The 22,054-nt window shown below is 51.3% G+C and overlaps 9 protein-coding genes across 9 annotated transcripts; 4 read left to right on the top strand and 5 right to left on the bottom strand.

Annotated features, from left to right (window-relative positions):
• Window positions 1-330: 330 nt before the first annotated feature.
• On the bottom strand, window positions 331-2,958 carry AtWU_00391 (MKT1 family protein; the record flags this gene model as incomplete). The annotated part of the gene is made up of 9 exons (XM_035495507.1): window positions 331-420; window positions 473-665; window positions 720-951; window positions 1,005-1,251; window positions 1,301-1,387; window positions 1,431-2,279; window positions 2,341-2,438; window positions 2,500-2,868; window positions 2,952-2,958. 9 exons carry the CDS (start codon window positions 2,956-2,958, stop codon window positions 331-333), a joined length of 2,172 nt encoding a protein of 723 aa, XP_035351400.1.
• Window positions 2,959-4,359: 1,401 nt separating this feature from the next.
• Window positions 4,360-5,355, top strand: AtWU_00392 (RTA1 domain protein; the record flags this gene model as incomplete). The annotated part of the gene is made up of 2 exons (XM_035495508.1): window positions 4,360-4,636; window positions 4,697-5,355. 2 exons carry the CDS (start codon window positions 4,360-4,362, stop codon window positions 5,353-5,355), a joined length of 936 nt encoding a protein of 311 aa, XP_035351401.1.
• A 444-nt stretch (window positions 5,356-5,799) lies between these two features.
• Window positions 5,800-7,171, top strand: AtWU_00393 (WD40 repeat domain-containing protein; the record flags this gene model as incomplete). Its single annotated transcript, XM_035495509.1, has 2 exons — window positions 5,800-6,056; window positions 6,106-7,171. 2 exons carry the CDS (start codon window positions 5,800-5,802, stop codon window positions 7,169-7,171), a joined length of 1,323 nt encoding a protein of 440 aa, XP_035351402.1.
• A 36-nt stretch (window positions 7,172-7,207) lies between these two features.
• Window positions 7,208-9,538, bottom strand: dbp7 (putative ATP-dependent RNA helicase; the record flags this gene model as incomplete). The annotated part of the gene is made up of 1 exon (XM_035495510.1): window positions 7,208-9,538. One exon carries the CDS (start codon window positions 9,536-9,538, stop codon window positions 7,208-7,210), a length of 2,331 nt encoding a protein of 776 aa, XP_035351403.1.
• Window positions 9,539-9,944: 406 nt separating this feature from the next.
• Window positions 9,945-11,124, bottom strand: AtWU_00395 (pantoate--beta-alanine ligase PAN6; the record flags this gene model as incomplete). The annotated part of the gene is made up of 2 exons (XM_035495511.1): window positions 9,945-11,011; window positions 11,097-11,124. 2 exons carry the CDS (start codon window positions 11,122-11,124, stop codon window positions 9,945-9,947), a joined length of 1,095 nt encoding a protein of 364 aa, XP_035351404.1.
• Window positions 11,125-11,248: 124 nt separating this feature from the next.
• Window positions 11,249-11,599, bottom strand: AtWU_00396 (uncharacterized protein; the record flags this gene model as incomplete). The annotated part of the gene is made up of 2 exons (XM_035495512.1): window positions 11,249-11,444; window positions 11,487-11,599. 2 exons carry the CDS (start codon window positions 11,597-11,599, stop codon window positions 11,249-11,251), a joined length of 309 nt encoding a protein of 102 aa, XP_035351405.1.
• Window positions 11,600-11,749: 150 nt separating this feature from the next.
• On the top strand, window positions 11,750-14,518 carry AtWU_00397 (lysophospholipid acyltransferase family protein; the record flags this gene model as incomplete). Its single annotated transcript, XM_035495513.1, has 7 exons — window positions 11,750-12,299; window positions 12,350-12,568; window positions 12,618-12,873; window positions 12,926-13,604; window positions 13,657-13,968; window positions 14,021-14,274; window positions 14,347-14,518. 7 exons carry the CDS (start codon window positions 11,750-11,752, stop codon window positions 14,516-14,518), a joined length of 2,442 nt encoding a protein of 813 aa, XP_035351406.1.
• A 202-nt stretch (window positions 14,519-14,720) lies between these two features.
• Window positions 14,721-16,310, bottom strand: AtWU_00398 (arylsulfotransferase family protein; the record flags this gene model as incomplete). The annotated part of the gene is made up of 2 exons (XM_035495514.1): window positions 14,721-15,422; window positions 15,486-16,310. 2 exons carry the CDS (start codon window positions 16,308-16,310, stop codon window positions 14,721-14,723), a joined length of 1,527 nt encoding a protein of 508 aa, XP_035351407.1.
• A 1,951-nt stretch (window positions 16,311-18,261) lies between these two features.
• Window positions 18,262-18,860, top strand: AtWU_00399 (ankyrin repeats (3 copies) family protein; the record flags this gene model as incomplete). The annotated part of the gene is made up of 2 exons (XM_035495515.1): window positions 18,262-18,791; window positions 18,848-18,860. The coding sequence occupies 2 exons, from the start codon at window positions 18,262-18,264 to the stop codon at window positions 18,858-18,860; spliced, it is 543 nt and encodes a 180-aa protein (XP_035351408.1).
• Window positions 18,861-22,054: the final 3,194 nt, after the last annotated feature.

Here is a 22,054-nt window from a genome sequence, read left to right on the forward strand (position 1 = left end):
GCGCTGCGGAGACCGAGCGGGTCGGAAGAGGACACTTGGTAAGTTAAGCATCACTAATCAACTCCAGCTCCATCAGCGGCTTTACGGCTAAATATATCGTTGTATTCGCCACTACGCTCTCTTGCAGGTTCTGACTACGCGGGGGAATAATAATACTGGTGTAGCGCCTGCCAGCCCCTTCAATTCCTAATTATACAACGTGGTTGGAGTAGAATTGGGCGAGGCTTTCAGGTGGTCCTGGACCACCCAGCCGCACGACTGCCATGGTTCGTGAAATCGTGGACAAGTAGTGTTTCCTCGGGTTCTAGGAGGATACTCTATACAAGTCCCTTAACGCCGCTCGGCCAACCAGCGGTTCGCATCCTCCCACTGCTTACCCTCCTTAAGTTCCTTGCCTGCGCTCTGCGTACCGCGGTATACCTAGGAAGTAGATGAGTAAATATGCCGGCAAAGATAGACAGTTCAGACTCACCGCATCCCACAGCTTAAACGCCATGTCCAGGTTGCCCGTAAAGCTGTCGCTATGCTGGAACCATTCCTTGCCCTTCGATTTCACTTCTGCCCGTGCCTCTGGCGATGTGGGATCCGCTTGCAAGGGCAGATCATCGAGGTAGGTACGGACAGCAATTCCAAGACCGCAGTCGTTGTCGTCGATGAACGGAAGCCTATGTTGCGTCAGATCACGTCACATGGCGCATCATGTCCACATGTCCACTTACTTGATGCTCAGTTCGCCCCAATCGTTTCGCTCCCGGTCAGCATCGCCGCTCAGGAGCAGACTGGCCAGAACCACCTCAATGAGCGTCCGTAGCGTAGAACGAACCTCGGAGATCAGGGATCGGTAGCAGAGCAGTTGCCGGCTTAGTGGTCCAGAATAACCGATGCTCTTGTGCTGGAGTTTGGCGATGCAAGCAAGGCGGGAAACAAGCATGTTGAGACTCTTATCCTCGTCTGGGGTAGATTGGATCAGCATCATTTCATGACTACAGAAACCTCAAACTTACCTGATCCTCTCATAGGACCTCCCGAAACATGGGAGAACCATTGCTTGGAGTTAAGCAGGCCGAACCGGATCATCTCAATGGCAAGGAATGTTGGCTCCTCAAGCGCATCCGCCGGATCAAGTCCCGACAATGCTTGCTCAAGGCAGACACCCCACTGGGTCAGCTGATGTTTCTCATCAATGTAGCCGCGAAGCTGTAGGAAGCGCCAGAAGACATTGGCAAGCAGCTCATCTTGTGACGATAATTGCTAGCATGTGTCAGCTCACTCGATTGCGATCTGGGGCAAAGATGCCTACCTTAGTGTCTTTCGTAGCCTTGGACTTCGCTACAAAGTCACTATCTTTCAAGCTCTGGACAGCAAATTGGAAGCGTCCGCACGAGCCCTGATCTTTGGTTAGCAGCGCGTACAATGGTAACGGAGGTTACACTTGCCTGCAGTTTCTGCAAGCTCTCTGGAAGCTGCTCGGTGGGAATCTTCCAAGACTGGATCGAATCCTTGACTGGAGGAAGATCTCGGAGGTTGATCGTCGAAGGGGATTTCTCATCAAACCATGTTCGCACATTGATAACCTTGGTCTGATAGAACCGATGGAGGGAGTTCGATAGCAGGCAAATCGACTGAGTCCGGATGGGTGTGAGGGTGCTGCCGGCAACTTGGCGGTAAATCTCCGTGTCCTCAACGCCCAACGGCAATGAGATGAGGACTTCACCCGACGTCAGATAGTTGGGCACATCAGGGCCCAGAATTCCCTTGGACAAGTAGAAGTAAAGCTCTTCTGGGAGGCGCAGGCCGATCACTGCGTGCATATCGGACGAGGCATTCTCCTGGTCCATAGGACCTACTCTGCCGTCAACATCAATATAGACATGGTGTTTCACAGTCATGCATGCGCGCTTGTAACGATCCGTGTATTCGAGCTCCTGCATCCGGCGATCCTCTTCAAATTGAGCGCAGAGAGCGAGAGCGCTTCGTCCTGCCGCGTTGAACATTGGCAGCGCATCTCGGACCGTCGGGTTCTTTCCGGGGAAGACATGGGTTTCGAACCCAGGGAAGGGCTGGAGGAAGGAAGAGCCCAAGAGAAGGCAAAAGTCCAAGAACTGATCATTTGATAGGCGGCCTAGTTCTTCCAGACATGTCTGTTTGTTGATCCAGAAAAATTGCGCCGGGTCAATCTCAATGCGGGTGATCAGCTTTTCCACGTCGAACATCAACACTTCGGAGGGGCCGCAGATAGCATCGATCAGCGGGTTCGGTCCCTTGGCCAGGTAGGAGAGCTATAATACACAAAGGTCAGAAAGGCGCAAATGGTGCCAACCGAGGCAGCGGCATTCGTACCTGAGCTGCAGCACTATAGGGAGCAACGATGTAATCCACGCCATGTTGAAGAAGTATGCGCTGCAAGAAGCGGTATAGCGACTCGGGTCGAGGGGTGCCTAGGACAGACGACAGTCAGGACCAGACGCTCTCAAAGGTCGGATTCCACCATTAACATACCGGCGCTGCTGAACGCATCCACCACTTGGTCCGCCTGCTGTTGATCGTAAAGATCCCAGGCCTGCTCGAATGCCCGGACCGACTCCTGCTGCACGTGGGGTCGTTGATCCTTTTTGCCAAAGTCGAGACCATTGAACACGAAAATACAAGCCACGCCCAGATCCTTGTAGGCCTTCAGTTCTCTTTCAATGTTGCTCTTCAGTGCGAATGGAAAGCCGCCGAGGGCGACCAGAAGGGGCTCGCGCGTAGACGGTTGGAGGAGGTGTTGAGAAATGTAGTGCGACGCATCGATACCGACAACCGCCCCTTTGAGAGCTGAGAGGGGGAGGGACTGGGTGCGGGTCGCGGCCCATTCATCAAGCGGACGGACTGTTGTGACAGAGAAATTATATTAGCTTGGAAGAAGACGAGACACAGGAGCTCCGCGGGAGCCACGACCATAGCAGACTTACTTGGCATGGTTTTAGCTGTAGCTGTGTCGCGGAGTTAGACGCCGGAGCGGACACCAGGCGTGGAGAGCCCAGGTGGGGAATGAGGGAGAGGATATATGAAGAGTTGGTGCGAGGATGACGGGGAAAGGAAGAGAAAGGGAGAAATTGAGGAGAAGAAAGGAAAGGAGGAGGGGAAGGAGAGGAGGGCCGGCGAGAAACCAACAGCTCAGATGGAGAGGGGAATGATTTGGTGGTGATGGGATGATGCGACAATTGAGAGCAGCAGTTACAGCTTGAAGCCAATCACGAGGGCGGTGTTGCCCGGGCCAACTGGCGGATCCTCACTCCGCTGCGGGATATTTGTAGTTCTTCTACTTCTCCCTCTTCTTCAGCTTATATCATGTATTCCAATTGTTAGCTATGGGAGTTACTAACCCGGAAAGGAATTTCCTATCAAAAGATGCATCATGGGATATTCTGGTTACCTGGCTTCTGGATTCCAATGGTTGATTATGAGTTCATTTTGACTTCTATGTTATCTCGACATCCAAACATGAAAGAATAATGAAGTCAAAAGCTGCAATGATGACATTATCACCTGACAGGCTGGAAGTTTGAGAGCGCGAATTATCTTTACTTTCATCTCAAAATACTACTAGCACTACCTTGCTATACTGCATCGCCATGAAACTCGTCACTACTTACAGTCATCTAATACACCCTCAGCCTGACACAAATATCAATACACTCCTGGGAGTGAAAACGGATTCTTACATCTTGCAATTTGTGACATCAGATAAATCAGAATCAGACCTCACCTAGCTATGATGTTCTGCTTACCTACAGAGAACTGTCACTCATTAGTCTCGCTGAGGGGACGTTCGCTGCCTGTTATTACCTTCGTCTCCTCTTCTCGCTCTCTCCCCTTCTTCACACCTCTATCCTACTTTGACTTTCTGTCCTTCCTTCTGCCTCCCTATCCTTCCCATCTAACACCTGAGGTCATTCATTTCCATGTGCTTCTCCATCCGCTCTCTGCGTACACATCTAATGCCTTCTATCGATCTGAGCAGGGCACATAGCGTCTCTTATTTTTGTGGGACCTCCACTCCCTTGCGGTACTCCTACCATGAAAACCAGCACTGAACACTAACTGAGACTAGAATGAAGTGCGCGACTATATGTTAGACATCCTACGCTGGCCGTAGATGGAATTGCTAGTTATGGTGCCGGCTGGGAGTTGGCCAGGAGCAGCTTCCTTTCTTACTCTTGGCTGTTGCTGCAACTGTCAGCCTCAACGCACCTGCCGTTTACTGATACCAAGGCTACCTTCTGCAGTCTCGATCGAAAGATGTGTCTTCTTCCTTTTCTCCTACTTAACGAACTTCCTACAAGTACGAGCAAGATTCCCCTAACCACACCGGACATCATGTCAACGTGGAACTGCTATTCATTCGATCCGGAGGTTGCACCGCTGCTCGGTTATCGCCCTTCTATCACAGCTGGAATCCTTTTCACGATTGCTTTTCTTGGTGTCTTAACAACCCATGTTTCGCAAGCATGCAACACCATATATCCCTGGATAGGATTGGTGCTATCACTTGGAGCTGCCCTTGAGTTTATCGGATGGCTTGCTCGTGCTATGGCTTACCGCTGTCCATATAACTCCACCATATGGGCAATACAGCTGTCAGCTTTGATGTCTGGTAAGTATACAATTCAATGAGTTTACATTGGCAACAACCCTGGCTAAAGCATACAACTAGCTCCATACTTTACAACCGTCGGAATCTACGGAGTCCTAGACCTCATGTACGCAATTATAAAACAAGTTCGACTGCCGTTCAGGCCGAAACGGTGGGCGATTACGTGCATGTTTATCGCGCTTCTTAGCCTCATCCTGCAGGTCATTGGGGGCTCGCTGGCACACAAGGCCTCCAGTGTTGACGACTCAATCAGTCTGGGAATAAATATTTTGTACGCAGGCAGTCACCTGCAACTCGCATCGCTTAGTATCTTCGCGGTGTTGTTCAAGTGCCTCATAGTTCGTACAAAAGATCGGCTCATCTGGAGGATGCCAATGATCAAAATGATAGGTGTACTTCCGTTTGCTTTACTTTGTTTAACGGTTCGGGATACCTACCGCGCCGTGGAGTCTACGAATGGATGGCGTGGTTATTCCTTCACATATGAAGTTTTAGGTTGTCTTTTCGATGGGCTGCCTATGTTTATCGCCAATGTCACGCTTAGTATCTGGCATCCCGCAGTGTTGTTGAACGAGGCGAGGCTAATGGAGGCGAGAGTTGCGCGAGCGGAGGAGGTCGAATTGCGAAGCATGGAAGATCAGAACGGGCGAGGAAGTCGCTTGCTTGCCGAGTACCGACCCGTTTCTGAGGAACTTGAGCAAGCCCTTCGTAAACGATAGTACTGATCTTATGGCTGTTTCAGGCTCATAGCTCAGCTCTAGTTAGCAGACGGGATCTTGCTTCAACTGCTTTATTGATACTTACCAGATAGTACTAGTTGAAGTAGTGGATGGGCTAGCATGTAGCAGTGCTTGTCTACATCAGCATCGATTACTAAGAAGCCAGAAGTGCTTGTCAAATTCTCTCAATAAGAAACAAGAGATTAGTGCATTCATTACCACCCGCACACTGTAATACAATGTAGCTGGTAACATCCATCTATGCTGGCGGAGACCAGACATATTGCCAAGACCGCAGTCATTCTGAATTCCCGTTCGGCATCTTCTCTCACTCAATCGCACGGCAGTACCATGACAACTAAATGAACAAATAATCTGACTGAAACAGACTTATCATACACACTACACCAATATCATACACAATAAGAAAACCAGAGCCACCAAATGAGCGCACAATCTCCGCAGGTGCGGCAACCACCGGCAACCCCCACTTACATTTTACGCGGCCATGCCGCTGCCATCCACGCGCTACAGATCTTCCACCAGAACCTAAGGCTTGTTTCAGGAGACGCAGACGGATGGATTGTCGTATGGGATCTAGTATCAAAACGCCCTCGGGCGACATGGAAGGCCCATGACGGCGCTGTCCTTGAAGTCAAAGGTTTTAGCTTCGGAAACGGTGCTGTTACAGAGGTGTTCACGTGCGTTACCTCCCCATTCTTCCCATGAATCATCTAACTTCTTCTACAGGCATGGAAGAGACCATAAACTGCGCGTCTGGAGATTCAGCGTCCAGGACGAGGAAAATCTTCAGAAGACCCTCCCCGTGGACATCGACAAAACCTCATCAGCTGCCGCAAGCCAGCCATGGCTGGTGCATTCGCTTCCAGTAAATGCGCTGAATTTCTGTGCTTTCTCCATGGTTTTCCTTCCCCAGGAAAAGGCCAACATGGCAAGCGATGCCGGTGGCTCCTCGAAAGAGAACACTTCGCTTTCAGCTGTGCTTATCGCTGTCCCTAACGCTCTGAACTCTGGCGCGATCGATCTCTTCCATCTCCCCCAGGAGAGACGTATCTGCACCATCCCAGCAGACACGGACGTACAGACCGGAATGGTCATGGCGGCCAACCTCGTCATATCTCCATCTGGGGAGCTATACGTTGCTTCCGCTTACGAAGACGGTCGCGTTATGGTTCATGGCTGCAGGGGATCCTTGCAGGAGAAAGACTTCACGCAGAGCGCCAAAACGCCGTGGAAGTGGGAAAAGCTGTATATTTGCCGCGCTCACTCGCAACCGGTGTTGTCGCTTCATGTCTCGCCTGCTGGCAATTACTTCTTTTCTTCCTCGGCCGATGCGGTGCTGGCGAAGCATCCCATTCCGACGCTGGGTAGCCCTGGACATGCCCCGGAAGAGTTGCCGATCAAGTCGATCAATACGAAGCATGCGGGCCAGCAAGGTGTGCGGATACGGTCTGATGGGAAGATTTTCGCTACTGCGGGGTGGGATTCTAGGGTCAGGGTCTACTCGTGCAAGACGATGAAGGAACTAGCTGTCTTGAAGTGGCATAAAGATGGATGCTACGCTGTGGCGTTTGCGGATGTTGATGTATTTGATGTGTCCGAGAAAGCAGATGAAGAAAAGCAGCCTGAGGTTTCGTCGAACAGCAGTGGGAATGAGACACAGCTCGCCACACGGGCAGAAACGGAATACTCGCTTGCAACGGTGCATCGCCAAAGATACGAGAAGGTGCAGAATACGCATTGGTTAGCGGCTGGGTCAAAGGACGGAAAAATCTCATTGTGGGATATCTATTGATTTGTCGTCAATTACTATTTACATGTGTGTTGCCGATCAAGCAAGATTGAACTCGCTTGCTCCCGCCATGTGCTCCTTCATCTTGGCCCTCATCTTCTGAGCTGCCGTGAGAGTGTCCGTTTGACGAGGAGCATCGTCGTCGTCGTCATCGTGACCACCAGCCTTTCTCTTCTTTCCAGCGACTGGTTTGCGGTCGGCCTTGAAGTCCTTCTTGGTGTCGGCCTGTCCTTGGCGGAGACCAGGAACGTTGATCTTGCTGGGACGATCACGCAGAGCGAAACTCTTCGCCAGATGTCCGAGATGAAGCTCCTTGATGTTGAACATGCTCCGCTCGTTGGCGATATGTGTGGCATAGGCGCGAATGTGAGACTGATAAGCTCGCCGGGCCATTTCGAGGTAGTTTTTGTTTTCCAATGCCCACCGTTCCACATCCAGCTGCCATTCGGTGGCCTTCTCCTCCCAGTCTACGTTCTGTGACTCGACATTTCCTCCAAAGCCGCGCTTCAGAATGTCGTCCGCGGTGTTGCGTGTCAGCGACTTTCCGCCGTCACGGTATCCCTTCTTCAGAATGTCGACGTAACCCTCCTCACAGCCGGGCATGAGGAAGATGTGTGCACGACCGTCACGTCCCAGACGCGCAGTACGTCCGATTCTGTGCAGATGGTCCTCGGCGCTGAAGGCAGGGTCGTACTCCACGACCAGATCAACGTTCGGCAGATCCAGACCACGGGACGCAACGTCAGTACAAATAAGCACGGATGGTTCGCGATTGCGGGCAAAGGCACCCAGGGTGGCCGTCCGGACATGCTGAGGCAGAGAACCGTGCAGTCTATGCAGCGTCACCGGGTTGGAGGGATTCGAAAAGGCCGTAGCAGGCGCGATAGTTCCATGAGCCGAAGCACCAAGCTTCTTCCTCTTCTCCTCTTCATCCTCCTCATCACTATCCTCGCTCTCTTCCTTCTTCTCCTCCTCATCTCCATTCTTCCGTGTAAACACCTCAAAGTGAAAGTCCACAGAGTCCGCACAAGACACAAAGATAATAGCCTTCATGACAGACCCCTTCCTCATAAACGTCCGTTTCATATACGCCGTAAGCGTAACAAGCCGTAGCTTCGACGCGACAATCGCATACGACTGCTTCAGCTGTGCCGGCACGCGGAACGCATCATCCTCATCCTTCTTCCTCGGCTCGCCATCCTCATCCGCCGGATCCGCCTGAATATGCACCGCATCCTTCAAACTGATCTCTCCCAGCTTCTGCACCGTCATCTTCAACGTAGCCGAACACAATATCGTCGTCCTTTTTGCCGGAATCCCAGGAATCCGACTCGGCCGCTGCCTAGCATCCAGCTTCTGAATAATCCCCGCCAATTCCTTCTCAAACCCCAACTCCATCAACCGATCTCCCTCATCCAACACCAACCACCGCACATTACTCACATCCAAGGCCTGCGTATTCTCCAAATGATCCGCCAACCGACCCGGCGTCGCAACCAGAATATTCAACCCTTTCCTCAACCGTGCCTTCTCACTCTTCTTCTTCTCTCCTCCAATCACCGTCCCCGCCACAATCCAATGCGCACACCGCAACAACCCCTCCAACACCACCGAAATCTGCTTACACAACTCTCTCGTCGGCGCCAACACAATAGCAAATAACCCACTATCGCGCTGCACTTGCTCCGCTTCCTCCCTCTTCTTCTGATTCAGCGAAATCGTCATGATCCGCTGTACAAGCGGCAACAGATACGCCATCGTCTTTCCGGATCCCGTCTCCGCCTGTATAAACGCATCGCTCTCCTCCTTCAATAGTTGCGTGATACTCGCTTTCTGAATCGCCGTCGGCGCCTTCACCTCCAGCTTCGTCAGCAAATGCGCCGCCAGCGGTGCCGATAGTCCCAGGTTCGTGAATGTGTCCAGTCCATCAATCAGCGGCGCGTTCGTCGGCTTGGCGTCTTCCTCTTCTTCGGCTCCGTTCTTCTTCGCTTCGAAAGCGGTTCGAGGTCTCGGGTTCTTCGAGAAAAGCGACGATACGACATGTCGGGGACCCCCAGGATGTTGTTGTTGCTGGCGTGGTTGCTGGTGCTGCTGCGATCCTCCATTCTCATCATCGTCACCAATGCGCTGTCTCTTCACCGGCCGCGGACCGGATACTTGAATGCGATTCGGGTTCCGGGGGTTGCTAGTTTGTTGCTGCTCGCCATCTGTGGATGATTTCTCTTTGCGCGGGTTGTTCGTTCGGTGCGCGGCGATTTTCTTTGCGCTGAGTCGGTCCCGCCATGTGCCGCCTTTTACTTTGGTTTTTTCGGGTTTGAGGACGGTTGTGTCGGGGATGGTGAAGTTGAGGAGGAGACCGTCGTCGGCCATTTTGGAAGATGTAGGGTAGGTAGGTAGGTAGGTGCCTGCCTGCCTTTCTTTTTCCTTTTTTCTTCTTCCGTTTTTGTTGTTTGCTGGGGGAGGTTCTAGTACTGGATCGATCCGGGAAGAAACTTTACTTTACTCCAGAGGGAAATTTTCTCGGGCCGGGGTGCTTCCGAAACCCTGCGATCTTGCCCTATTTTCTGTTTTTGGGTGATAGCTGGATATTGCAGAGGGGGTTTGTTATGGGGTTATTTAGGTGCTTTGGAGTAGTGTGTATGATTGTTTTTATTGTATGTGAAGGTATAGACTTTTAGGTACTCTATATACGCTATTGAGTTCTAGTTAAATGACGTCGGGTATATGACACTTGCTTTTGAATGGATCGGGTAACGGACAGACAGAACGAGCTTTTTTATACCCGCGGCTTGAAGATCAAGTTGTCGATCAAACGCACAGGAACTTGGCCATCACCGAGGCCGCAGTCCTCGCCCGGCTTCGCCTCCTCCAGCGGAGCCATCTTCACCGCGCCACTCAGAATGGCGCCCTTAGCGGGGTCGACAACCTCCAGCTCGTCCAGAGTATCCGGATCAGCCAGAGAGATGTAGTCAACCTCATACAGAGCCCTCTCCGTGGGCGCCAAGGCCTTCTGCTCAGACAGAACCCGTTCGGTGACGCTGTTCGCTGCGTCAAGGATTTCACTGCGGTTGACCTTGCCGGCGTTGTAGGCATTCTCCGCCGCCTTCATGGCTTCGTAGAGGACCAGACCCACTGCCCGTCTTCTCTTGCCAAGGTAAACGTTCCTCGAACTCATTGCCAAGCCATCGTGTTCACGAACAGTGTCCCCGATCTTGATCTCCGTGTCGATGTAGAAGTCCTTCACGAGACGCTTGATGACCACGGTTTGCTGCACGTCCTTCTGACCAAAATAAGCCCGGTCGGCATGAACAATGTTGAACAGCTTCATGCAGACAGTCGCAACTCCACGGAAGAAAACCGGCCGAGAAGCTCCCTCCAGCTTCCGGGAGAGAGGGGTGATGGTCACGAAGGATCCGTCGCCGTCGATATCGGACGAAGGCGGCAGCGTCGGGTACATGACCTTGGAGGTAGGCGCCAGAATGGCGGTGATGCGACCGCTGTTGGTGTTCTGGCGGGCCAGCTCCGCATTCAATTCCTCTAGCTTCGCAACATCACTGTCCCAAGTGCGCGGGTAGCTGGAGAGGTCTTCCGTTACACCGAACTGTGTCGGGTTAACGTAGATGCTGACGAAGACGTCGGTGTTCTCGGCCGCGGCTTGTCGGATGAGGGAGAGATGACCTTCGTGGAGAGCACCCATGGTCGGGACGAGACCGACGGTCCTGTTGGAGAGGAGGAGCTCTCGACGCAGCTTGCGAAGTGGGGGCACATCGCGGAAGACTTGGAAGGTGTGCTGCTGGCGGGAGGAAATGGCCATTGTGGTGGTTTTGAGGAAAGATGTGGCGGCTGTGAGAATGTGTGAGGGGATAATTAGCAGGTGTCATTCAGCAGCAGCAGGGGATAAATGATTGTGCGTTCAGGGGTTCCATACTGGAGAAGCGCCGTGTCCAGCCGAACATGGTGAATGCGAGTTCTGGGAGGTTGCAACGAAGGGCCCTGTCGATTGTACCGCAGGTGCCTCTTAAGAGTCCCGCAGTGGAGCAAGTCGCACAGCTCAGGCCCAATTAGCCACAGTGATGGTGTTTAGGAGGGAGACCGCAGCTGTTGGTGTCTGCGACGATGCTCAGCCCGGGTGAAACCAATGTAACCGAGACGGCATGCTTGGTGGTGTGATAATTTGGGCATGAAAAGCGTGCTCCGAGCTGCCGCGTTGCGCTCATCCCTCAAGCTTTCGGTGAACTGAAGTTCCTGGACGTCCAGTGCCATTGCCCAATCCAGCCTAGCGTACGGTTGCACGGGGCGCAAGGCCGTTGGGACTCACGTGAGCGGCGGCAGCACGAATCGTCCCGAGGCATTTCTGGGGAAGAAGCCGGGGATCTTCGCCTGGTTGGGACCCTCGCTTGCCTCCTCAGGAACCAGGCGCTGGTCGATCATGACAATGCCTATTATTGCTCTCCTTCTCTCTTGATGTCGCTCGACTCCATCCCAGCAGTCTATGACCGCTGAGATCTATCGACTTGCTTATTCAATCACAGAGCTCTCAAGTGAACATCCCCTCCCTCCCCTCTCCCCGCCCGAGACGCTATGCCTTCCGATAAGTCCCCGGTCGGCGACTCCGCACCGGATCTCGAGATCGTGGGAAACAAAGTCACCATTCATCCCAGTGGAGTTACTGGAGGGCTGGAACCTCAAGATGAACAGATTACCGAACGCAACCTCGTCCGCCATATGGCGAGGTTTCGCGAGAACCCTTTCGATTTCCTACGAGAAGTGAGCTTGTACATGTCAGGAACCGGTTGGCGCGCCTACGATGATGTGATCGGACAACCCATATTCTATTCTGGGTTTACGGATCGAATGAAGTCCCGGATTCTTGCAAGTCCCTTGTTGCAAGGGAAGGTGAAGGAGCTGGCGGAGGCACGGTTAACAGTGGAGGAGAAGGAAGGATTGTTGGATGTGACACCAGGACCCCTGGAGCAGAAACGGATACACCGCCGGAATGAGATACAAAGTAATCTGAAAGAGGTGGTAGATTCTATGCTGGATAACATGATATGTAAGATGGAGAGCAAGAGGTTCATCCGGGGGGCGTACTATCTCTGCACGCAGCTTCTGACGCGCGCTTACCATCAAGGTGGGAGGGTATCCGACGTATTGAAGGAATCCTGTTAACGAAAGTCTCAGGAATACACGTGTCTAGCGAAGAAGTCCTCCGGCTGAGATCTTTTGCGCAAGAGGCAGCCGCCAAGAAGCAATCCATTGTCTTTTTGCCGTGTCACAAATCGCATGTCGACTATGTGTCGCTCCAGCTTATCTGCTATCGCCTTGGAATTGGGCTTCCGGTCGTGGTGGCGGGAGAGAATCTCAATATCCCGATGCTGGGCCCTTTTCTCCAGCATGCAGGTATGGCTTGATACGCCTCAGAACCTAATGCGCTTGCTGACTTGCCTAGGCGCGATGTGGATTCGGAGGAGCTTTGGAAACGATCCGCTATATAACACCGTTGTACAGGCTTATATTGATACCATGCTGCAGCAAGGGTTCAACTTTGAATGTTTCATCGAAGGTGGTCGTTCGAGAACTGGAAAGCTTCTTTCACCCAAATTCGGCATTCTTAGCTTTATCTTGGACAGTGTTCTTTCCGGTCGCGTTGAGGACACCATCATATGCCCTGTCAGCACACAGTATGACAAAGTGATTGAGACTGAGTATGTGCTCTCCTCCTGATAATTGACTACTGAATACTAACCATACGTTCAGGTCCTACATCAGCGAACTGCTTGGTCAACCGAAGAGAAAGGAAAACCTGGCTGATTTCCTGTCCTCGTCCTCCGTCCTCTCTCTGAAGCTCGGTCGGGTTGATGTTCGATTCCACGAGCCATGGAGCTTGAGAGAGTTCATCAACCAGCAATTGACACGAATGCCGGAACAAATTGTCGCAAATGGTGGGCCGCAGCTGAGCTATGCTGATAGAGGCCGGGTTTTGAGATCCCTGGGATACAGGGTCTTGTCTGACATTAACGATGTGTCTGTAATGATGCCTACAGCTCTGGTTGGCACTGTCCTTCTTACGCTTCGCGGTCGAGGCGTCGGCAAAGGTGAAATGGTCCGGCGCGTCGAATGGCTGTGTGAACGTGTTCGAGCAAAGGGCGGACGGGTCGCTCACTTCTATCGTTACCCAACGGATGTCGTTGTCGACCGTGCGCTAGAGGTCTTGGGGCCGCAGCTTGTGGGCGAGGTGAGCGGACTGGTCGAACCGACATACTATGCTGTGGATCGTTTCCAGCTTTCGTTCTACCGCAACATGACCATCCACTTGTTCATCACGGAAGCGCTGGTGTCTGCGGGAATGTATACGAGAATCAAGCAAGGCGGCGGGCCGTCTTATCAGCGCATTTCCTACCAAGATCTCCTGAACCAGGTTTCGTTCCTATCTCAGGTGAGTCAAATCTATCATCATACCCTAGGATTCTCCCCGCTAACCAAACCAGCTCTTCCGTGGCGAATTCATCTTCCCTCCTGAGGGCCTGACAACAAACATGGAAAAGACCCTGCGTGGACTCGAAAGAGACAACATAATCACCGTGAGCCGAGACGCGGCCGGCGCGCCACAATTCGTGGAGCTCAGCGACGCAGAACGGCAATGTGGCCGCGAAAACTATGACTTCTACTGCTTCCTTGTGTGGCCATTCATCGAAGCCTCCTGGCTCGGCTCCGTCTCACTCCTAGGGCTGACGCCCCCCCTCAACGGCGCTGAAGATGTCTGGATTGATCTGAACAAGGCCCAAAATAGCGCCCAACTGGTAATTCAATTCACCCCCAATCCTTTCTAGCAACCACTAACATACAACCCAGCTCGGCAAAACCCTCTACCACCAAGGCGACCTCTCCTACTTCGAAGCCGTCAACAAGGAGACCCTCCGAAACTCCTACCAACGCTTCGCAGAGGAAGGCATTATCCAAGTCGCCAAAAGCAAAGGATCAAAGTTATCCACGATGAAGCTTGCCCCCGAATGGACGCCTGAGCGGGATCCAACCACGGGAAAGCTTCTTCCTCGTGGTCGCCTCTGGGACTTTACTGAGCTGATTGCACAGTCCAGACGTGAGGGGTGAGTTGACCCATAATCTTTCTTCCTTGTTATTGATTACATCCATTGGTCTGGTATACTGACATTTCGAAGCAAAAACCGCCGTGACGGCGCAACAGTCTCGTCGCGGGTTCTGCACATGTCGGATGTCGTGGGCCGCAAGTTATTCGAGGACGCGAGTCCTAGTCCCGCTGCGGCGGAGGAGGTTGATGTCTCCATAAGGCAAATGAGGAGGAAGGCCATTACGCCTAGTTCGAAGCTGTAGATGGATTATGCGGCAGGCGCATGAGACGAAGCGAAGCGTAGCGTTTAATACCCTTTTGTATATTTAAAGCCTTGCATGTGAGGACTACCGTTGATATCATTATGGCCTACTCACCAAGCATTAATTCATATAATGAAATAAATCATTCACGATATATACCTTACTCTAGCTATATACAGTCGACTAGTAGTAAGTAATCATACTATGAACACCCCTCACCCACCTTAACAACCCCAGACTGCACACCATCCCCGACCCCCCCAACAGCCTGCACAACCACCTTCTCCCCATCCCTCCCCACCACCCCATCCAGCACAATCCTCGTCTCAAACCCATTCTTCTCCCTCACATCCCCCACAACCCCCAACTCACTCCCCATCCTTACCTTCCACCCCCTCACATCCGTCGCCCCATTCCAACTCACATAAACCACCACCCTGCCCCCCTCCCGACACGCCACCGCCTCCGGCCTCGTCGTCGGTTTCCCAACCCACTCGCGGAACCGATACCCACGATACGACTGCGTCGACTCATCGAACCCAAACCGCGCGTTCATCACCAACGCCCCGTTCTCATCGTATTCCTCAATCACCGGCATCGCGCCGTGCTGGAGCAGCACGTGTCCGTTCGGAAGAGGCTGGAAGCCGCCCTGGCTTACGGCGAAGAGGGGGGCGTCGGGGTTCCAGAGCTTGCGAACGGCGGTTGCGGTGTGGTTTTGCATGTCGAGGGTGAGGGTTAGGCCGGTGGTGATGGTTGTGGGGGAGGTGAAGACGTTAGCGTTTTCGTTGTTGTGTAGGTGTAGTGTTAGGGATGTCGCGTTTGGAGAGTAGTTGATGAAGCGTGGGTCGTGTTGGTAGCAGAAGCTGCTGCCGGGGAGGAGGGTGAAGGAGGCGCCTTTTTGGCCCTGTGGGTGGGTGTGTTAGTTGGTAAAGGGGAAGAAGGAGGGAATGGGAGGGGAAGGACGTACGTGGAGGTGCCAGGTTACGTTGCCGTGTTTGTCGAGGAGGAAGATGCTGCACATGAAGCGGGAGGAGAGGAGGTAGGAGTCGCCGTATTTGGCTACGGAGTTGAGGTGGGGGTATTCGTAGGGATCGGTCTTGCTGGTGCCGGATCCTAGGAGGGGGAGTTCGGTGTTTGTTAAGGGGATCTCGGAGAGGTGTTCGACTGTGCTCCAGCGGAAGAGGACTTTGTTGGTCTTGATGTCGATTTCGTAGAAGAGCCCGTCTTGGACCCAGCCATCTTTGGGGCCGCCGATTGGGGAGAGGTCACATTGGGTGACGTTCACGGCTGTTACGAGGATCGTGCCGTCTGAGGTGATCTGGCTCTCGTGGATGTCGATGTAGGAGGGGAAGGTTTCCGGGTCGGCGGTGGTGACGAAGTGTTGGTCAGTCCCGGGGAGTGTTATGCGGTGGATCTCCTGGTAGGAGGCGTTGAGGATGCTGATTGCTCCAAAGCCATAGCCTAGGTAGTTGGCGCCCTGCCAGTAGGCGAGGACGGGTTCGCCGTCTAGCATTTGGGGCTGGTAGGCGGATGTGTTGGCATTGGGGCCTTGCCATACAAGCTGACCGTCGTCGGAGTATATGGCTGGGTAGCTCCATTCCATGCTCGAGGAGGACGGAGAGAAGAAGAGGTTGCCTAGTTCTGTTTTGCCATTCTTGGTGACGTTCAGATATGGCGCTTGGATAGAGGTACTGCGGAAGGTCTGCTGGGGCCAGGTAGACTCTGCGGCAGAATTTGTGGCCAGGAAAAGAGTGAGGAGATTTGCAGCATTGTAGCTGCTGAATTGGCGCATTTTGAGTCTTCTGTGATTCCTTGAAGCAGGCTTAGTATCCAAGGAGCCGTGGCAAAGGAATTGACATGATTTATAGCTCGCGAGCGTCCCCGTATGTGATATCATAATATGCAGTTTCGGCCATTATATCGGCAATCCCAGCTCGAAGCAGTGGGCACCAGCGGGGTAACAGGACGAAGAGCCCTGTGGCATAACGATTCGGAAAGTGGACATTGCCGTTCTTCCAGCTAAAGAAAGTAGTCTATGTTGGATGCCCAACCTGAGGAAGTCCGAGCGTATCCTCGGTAAAGTCTTCGCGGTGGGTGAGATGGACCTCGCCGAACATGCCCTGTCTGAACATGTTAGTAGCAGATATCCATGAGCTCTTGGGAAGTCGAAGTGAGTCAGTGGAGGTGCCATCTGTCAAAGGGATTGGATGATGGGATTTCCGAATGCGGAGAAGTTCCGGAACGTAATAGCAAGTGATGACATTGTGGGGGTTCGTGCTAGATCGACAAGTCGACAGGGTCGCTTAAGCGAAGATAAGATGCGGAGAGCCCGAGTTCTACTGAAAACTAAGCGGAATCGTTCCTGATGCGATACTAGGGCCCCATCTCCCCGGACTGCTGTGGGGTGGCGTGTGGGGACTCGGGTCTTGATCGTGCTGCTGCAGCAGGGCATTCGCTCGCTACCAGCCGCAGCCTAGTATAACTCCACGCTTAGAGCGCGGCATATATGGACAGGGCTTGGGGAACAGCCGACGGAATTGCCGAGCAGTGTTCAGGTGACCTTCTGCTGTTGTTGAGCAGCTAGGCATCGGTAGAATGAGGGGTTCTCTTCTAGCGCAGACTGAAGCCAGGTCTAAACACCTGTTAGCACAATGTCTTTCATAATCTAGTAATTCAGAGGAGCTCACGATGTTGTTTGCAGGAAGTGGACAACTGGTGGAAAGCCAGGCATACCGAAAATCGCGGCACGCTCAGGGTAAGAAGACAGGAGACAGAATGCAACCCAACGTAGAGAAGTTCCGAGACACCTGGTCCAACACCATTTCCTACCTCTAAATTTCGACTAAATTATCTGTTGTCATTATTCATGTCGCCTAGCATGTCAACTGCTAGCTCAGAAAGCCTGTAGGATAACCAGAACTTGGGAGCCTGTGGGAGAGGCTTTTTTGACCACATCCTGGCACATCGGTGAGAAAGAAGGAGGAGAGCTTCTATAAAAGATGATTCTTAATCACCTGACACATGCAAAGACATTTCGCCATAGCATTGTCTTATGTCGCAATATCGTTTTGTGATAGTATTTATGTTTGAGATGTGAGCGTGTATGCATGCATTCAGTTCCGCATCTAGTATCTCCATGAAGTAGATCAAGATACCCAAGATCTAAATGCCTGAGATGCACTATTCAATACTACCACTTCTCGACTGGGATGTGGTGGTACTCATAATGTCCTGAGACTAAGGTATCGTCCAGCGTCTAATGCAGCTGATATCGCCGCAGTTTCATCGTTTGATTTTCATTCTGTTTCTTCTCACATCCAGACCTATACTCATAGCAAGTGAGACCATAACTCTTGTCCAAATTGCTTCGATCTAGCAGATCGCAGATTCATATATCCGCGTGGGAGAAGAATATGTAGGGGTATATTCCAATAGAGGCAAGCTAGACAAACCAGCCTGCCTCCGAGGTTAATACATGAATTGAGTTACATGGAACCTGATTTCCAGGTATACATCCGAGCTGTCTGACCAATGGTACTCCTCACAAAGGCCATTGTTGGCAGGGCAAGTCCTGACGTCAGAAGCGGACGGTCCAAGCGGCTCCCCCAACTGGCATCCCCCATGCATCTTCCCCGCCATTCCCGTCACCACTTCTGCATCAACTGAACTATCGCTCCGATCGAGAACTGATAAACCGAATTCAATCTACAGCACATATTACTATAGCTAAGGGTGCGCTAAGCATGTTGCGAAATACGAAACTCCTCAGCTCCAGATCCCATCCATTTATACCCGTAACTACAAGAGCTGGTCAGCTGTGCCACCCGTCGGTATCTTCCTACCAGCATCGCTGCCTTGTGACTTCCCAAACCATCCACAAAGAAAGACATCTCGAGTCCGATCTGGACCGGCATCTACTCCGACCTGAGCATAACGAGAATACCAAGTCGGGCACCGACGACGAAGCAGCTCATCACTGGTCTTCGTACGATCCCACTATCACCGACCCGGACCTTGAGGTTCTCGCCTGCGAGGAAGAGTGCGAACTCGATGGTGAATTAGATGACCCTTTGTTCGTCAGCCCAGGCAATAGGGAAGTCAGTCGTTTCCTTGATCCGATGATCGGAGGGGCGGTGCATGGTGCTACGAGACCGGGCCCAAGTGGGAGGGGATGGACAAGAAAGCATAAGGAGGTGATCATCAAGAAAATCCCCGGAAGTCAGTTTGAGAAATATGATCGAATACTGCAGGAGCTGAGGAAGGCAGATAAGCGGTGAGTTGAAGACTTCCTCATCTGTATCCAGTGTGATCATGTTGATACTCGTCCAGGGCCACGAAATGAGTGTTGTAGTAAAGGGGTCTACCGGCCAGGAATTACTTCCTGCATGAAAGACCCCTTGTTGTCCGTGGTTTGCCAACTTCAACCCGGTATGAAGTTAGCATACATTGAATATGGATTCTTAGTGAGATGTTGATGGATGTGCATGTATAGTGTCGGACTCGGTTATGGCCAGAAGACGGGCCACTGTATCACTCACTCCCAGATTGTACCAAAATGTGATATATGAAACAAAGTAAAAACGATGCATCGCAAAGTCAATGTGAAGAATTATCACCTGTTATACTTTATACCTTGTTGAGCTGCCATCGACCGTACCTAGCCTTCGACCGAATGTGTAATGGGTTCAAAAAGACCGTGTTTCCGGCGTTGTCTGCAACTGCAACATTCCAATCAAACTAGATAAGAATTTGTATAGGCTATCTTTTGAATATCTAATTATGAAAGTGGTACAGTATCCAAGAAAACTCTACTATGACATGGATGGAAGTCTCTAGTCGACATGACCAAAACGACATCAACAAAGCCCCACTACCATTACCAAAACCGACAATTCAGGGCTTTTTCTATTCATGAATAAATAGAGGGCCCATTCAACTAGTGAAATACATATACTGTTGCCTCATCCCTTTTGCTCGTCACAGAATTTAGAAAAGTATCCCTGAACAGCCTTACCATTCAGGACATATAACAAATCAATATAATGTATGAAGATCACTTCTCGAACAGGACATCCACATAAAACCCCAAATCTTGGAGTGACCGGATAATGCCCTGGAAAATAAATTAAAGATAGATTAATATCCCACCCGCTAGCGTGGCCAGTCATCGTCGCATACGCCACCCGATCTCCAACCATTACGTCAGTCCGCGCACTGTGGCTGGATGGATGAATAGACTTGGAGAGTTTAGAGTTTGCTATTGTGATTGTACCTTTTTGTGATTGATTGTTCTATAGCTCCAGTTCATCGAATGTCTGTTTCGGATGGGACTTTTTTGAATGAGCCGAACTGGTAATCTGTACATTTTATACCATTGTATACTTCTGGCTTTATTGGGATGGCGTATAACGGTATGGGGTCAAACTTCACCTAAGCGTGGGATATGGAGTCGCTGTTTTGTGGGTATACCCAGGAACTACTACTACGTAGTAGACTGAATGTACGGAAAGGCAAGAGTATCGCATGTGCTCAACTTTTTTTGGTTATGAAGCAGGGAATGTGTAAGTAGACCTCAAGTCTAGTCTTCCTCAAGATAGCCTACAGACCCTAACACACTGATAAGAAGTTGATATGCCTATCTAATTCTGCAGTCAAGTTATTCAAGTATACATAGCTTCGATGATGGCTATTTTGAATAGTGCGTAAAGCCTCCTCTTCTGCATTCTCATCATTGGGGAAGGATCCGTATGCATCTATAACCAATCTCTGCAGCGCGGCGGCCTTTCAGCTTCTGGTCGACTCTCTGCAACCAGACACGCGGACAACGAACTCTGATCGGCAGAGATGACCTGCAATTTTTCTACTGCCCTAAATCATACTTAATATTCCGTGCATTATCGAGAGGTTCACGGGTGCACTTGAGTACACCGATAGGCCTACCTTCTCACAGGGGTGGCCTAGGCAGAAATAATCTTCTAAGGACAGATCCAAGCGTATAACTGGGGCTCGCGAGGGCTGATAAACCGCAGTGTGGCCTGTAGTGTGCTCGAAATATGGTGATTAGTACTTCATAGTCCATGCATATTTCTTAGCCTTTATTCGCAATCGTTTAATGCAGGTCTGAATGACAAACGTGCACAAGAATGACTAAAGCTTCAGACTATTTACCGCAACCTACGATCATGATAGATTTATCACGATATTTCAGTAAATGATGCGAAATCCAAAACATAGGGTCTGATATTTCGGGACCTGGATTTCCGGGTCAGTGGAGTGGAAGGTTTGATGTGTAGAAGATCGGAAATAGTGTCAGATAGTCGCTTGTGGCGCGGGATCAACTGCTAGAGGGAGATGCTAATTCTCCGACATGCTAGTAATTGGCTGCGGAAATGTAGGTATTTCCCATACACGATAAGGATGAGAGTGTAGAAGAGAAAGATTCCTGTTTTGGTAATTTCCTTTTCTTCACATCATCCTCAATAATAATACCTGATATTAAGATAAGAATCATAAAAGTCGAACTTCGACCAAGCCACAGCGTCAATCTCCGGCCTGAAGCTGACCCGTCCACGGATGAGATCATTCCCCACATCTGCAACACGAATCGGAGGATAAACCGCCCACAATGCCATCATTGCTGAATCGCGACAGAGCCACGTTGTCCGCTCATTGGATCTGATCCTAGCCGTTACATGTCAGATCTCATTTTATTGACTGGGGAGTCAATGCTCCTTCAAGTGCTGGAGGTGGTACGGGATGACGTTATCCGATGCTCGGCCGCGTGTCGACAATGCGATGCCCTGCGATCCGTGGTTGAGAGCCAAACTTTCGGCCGCGGACTTGATATCCTGTTTTCTGTACCATTGTGTTACTGTTGACGGGATGTGATGATGCTCGGATTTATTGGGCGATACTGGAGATGTATTTCGAAGTTGGGATATTGACAGTGAGATATGACAGTGAGAAAACTATTGTAGTAAATATTATGGAGCTGTCAGGGCTCGAAGGCATGGTTCCTGACTAATCTGCACTAAGGCACCTGATATCAGGTGTCTTTGCAGCGGACAAGAATAGAATGCCCCAGTTAATCTCCTCGAGAAGGAAAGCAGCAGAGATGATCCATCCACTTCTGACGCAAGAATGATCCAGCTCTCCGCGCTAACTGGGGCAGTGGGTCAGCCTTCATCTACTTTGTCTCTATTCTTTGTCTCTGTGCTCGATTCTAGATTCCGTGAATCTGATGGGCTGATCCTGCACGCCATCGTGCTGCTTGCAGCGATGATGTGACAGGCTTCCTACGCCACGGAGGCCCTGCATGTATCTGCTCGATGGTGACGGGGATGATAACACCCCAGATTTGATCCAGGCGCAATGACGTAAGTGGGCTTCGCTGCATAGTAGATGCATTTAAAGGGCCATGAAGCGTTGGACTGATGGTAAGCATCTAGTCAATAACTTATTCCTGCACATACCTGACACATACCTGACCTTAACCTCAAGATCAAACCTTACAATTGCTATCTACTTCTCAATTTT

Source organism: Aspergillus tubingensis (genome assembly GCF_013340325.1).
Source record: "Aspergillus tubingensis WU-2223L DNA, scaffold_1, whole genome shotgun sequence".
In the NCBI taxonomy this organism is placed as follows: domain Eukaryota; kingdom Fungi; phylum Ascomycota; class Eurotiomycetes; order Eurotiales; family Aspergillaceae; genus Aspergillus; species Aspergillus tubingensis.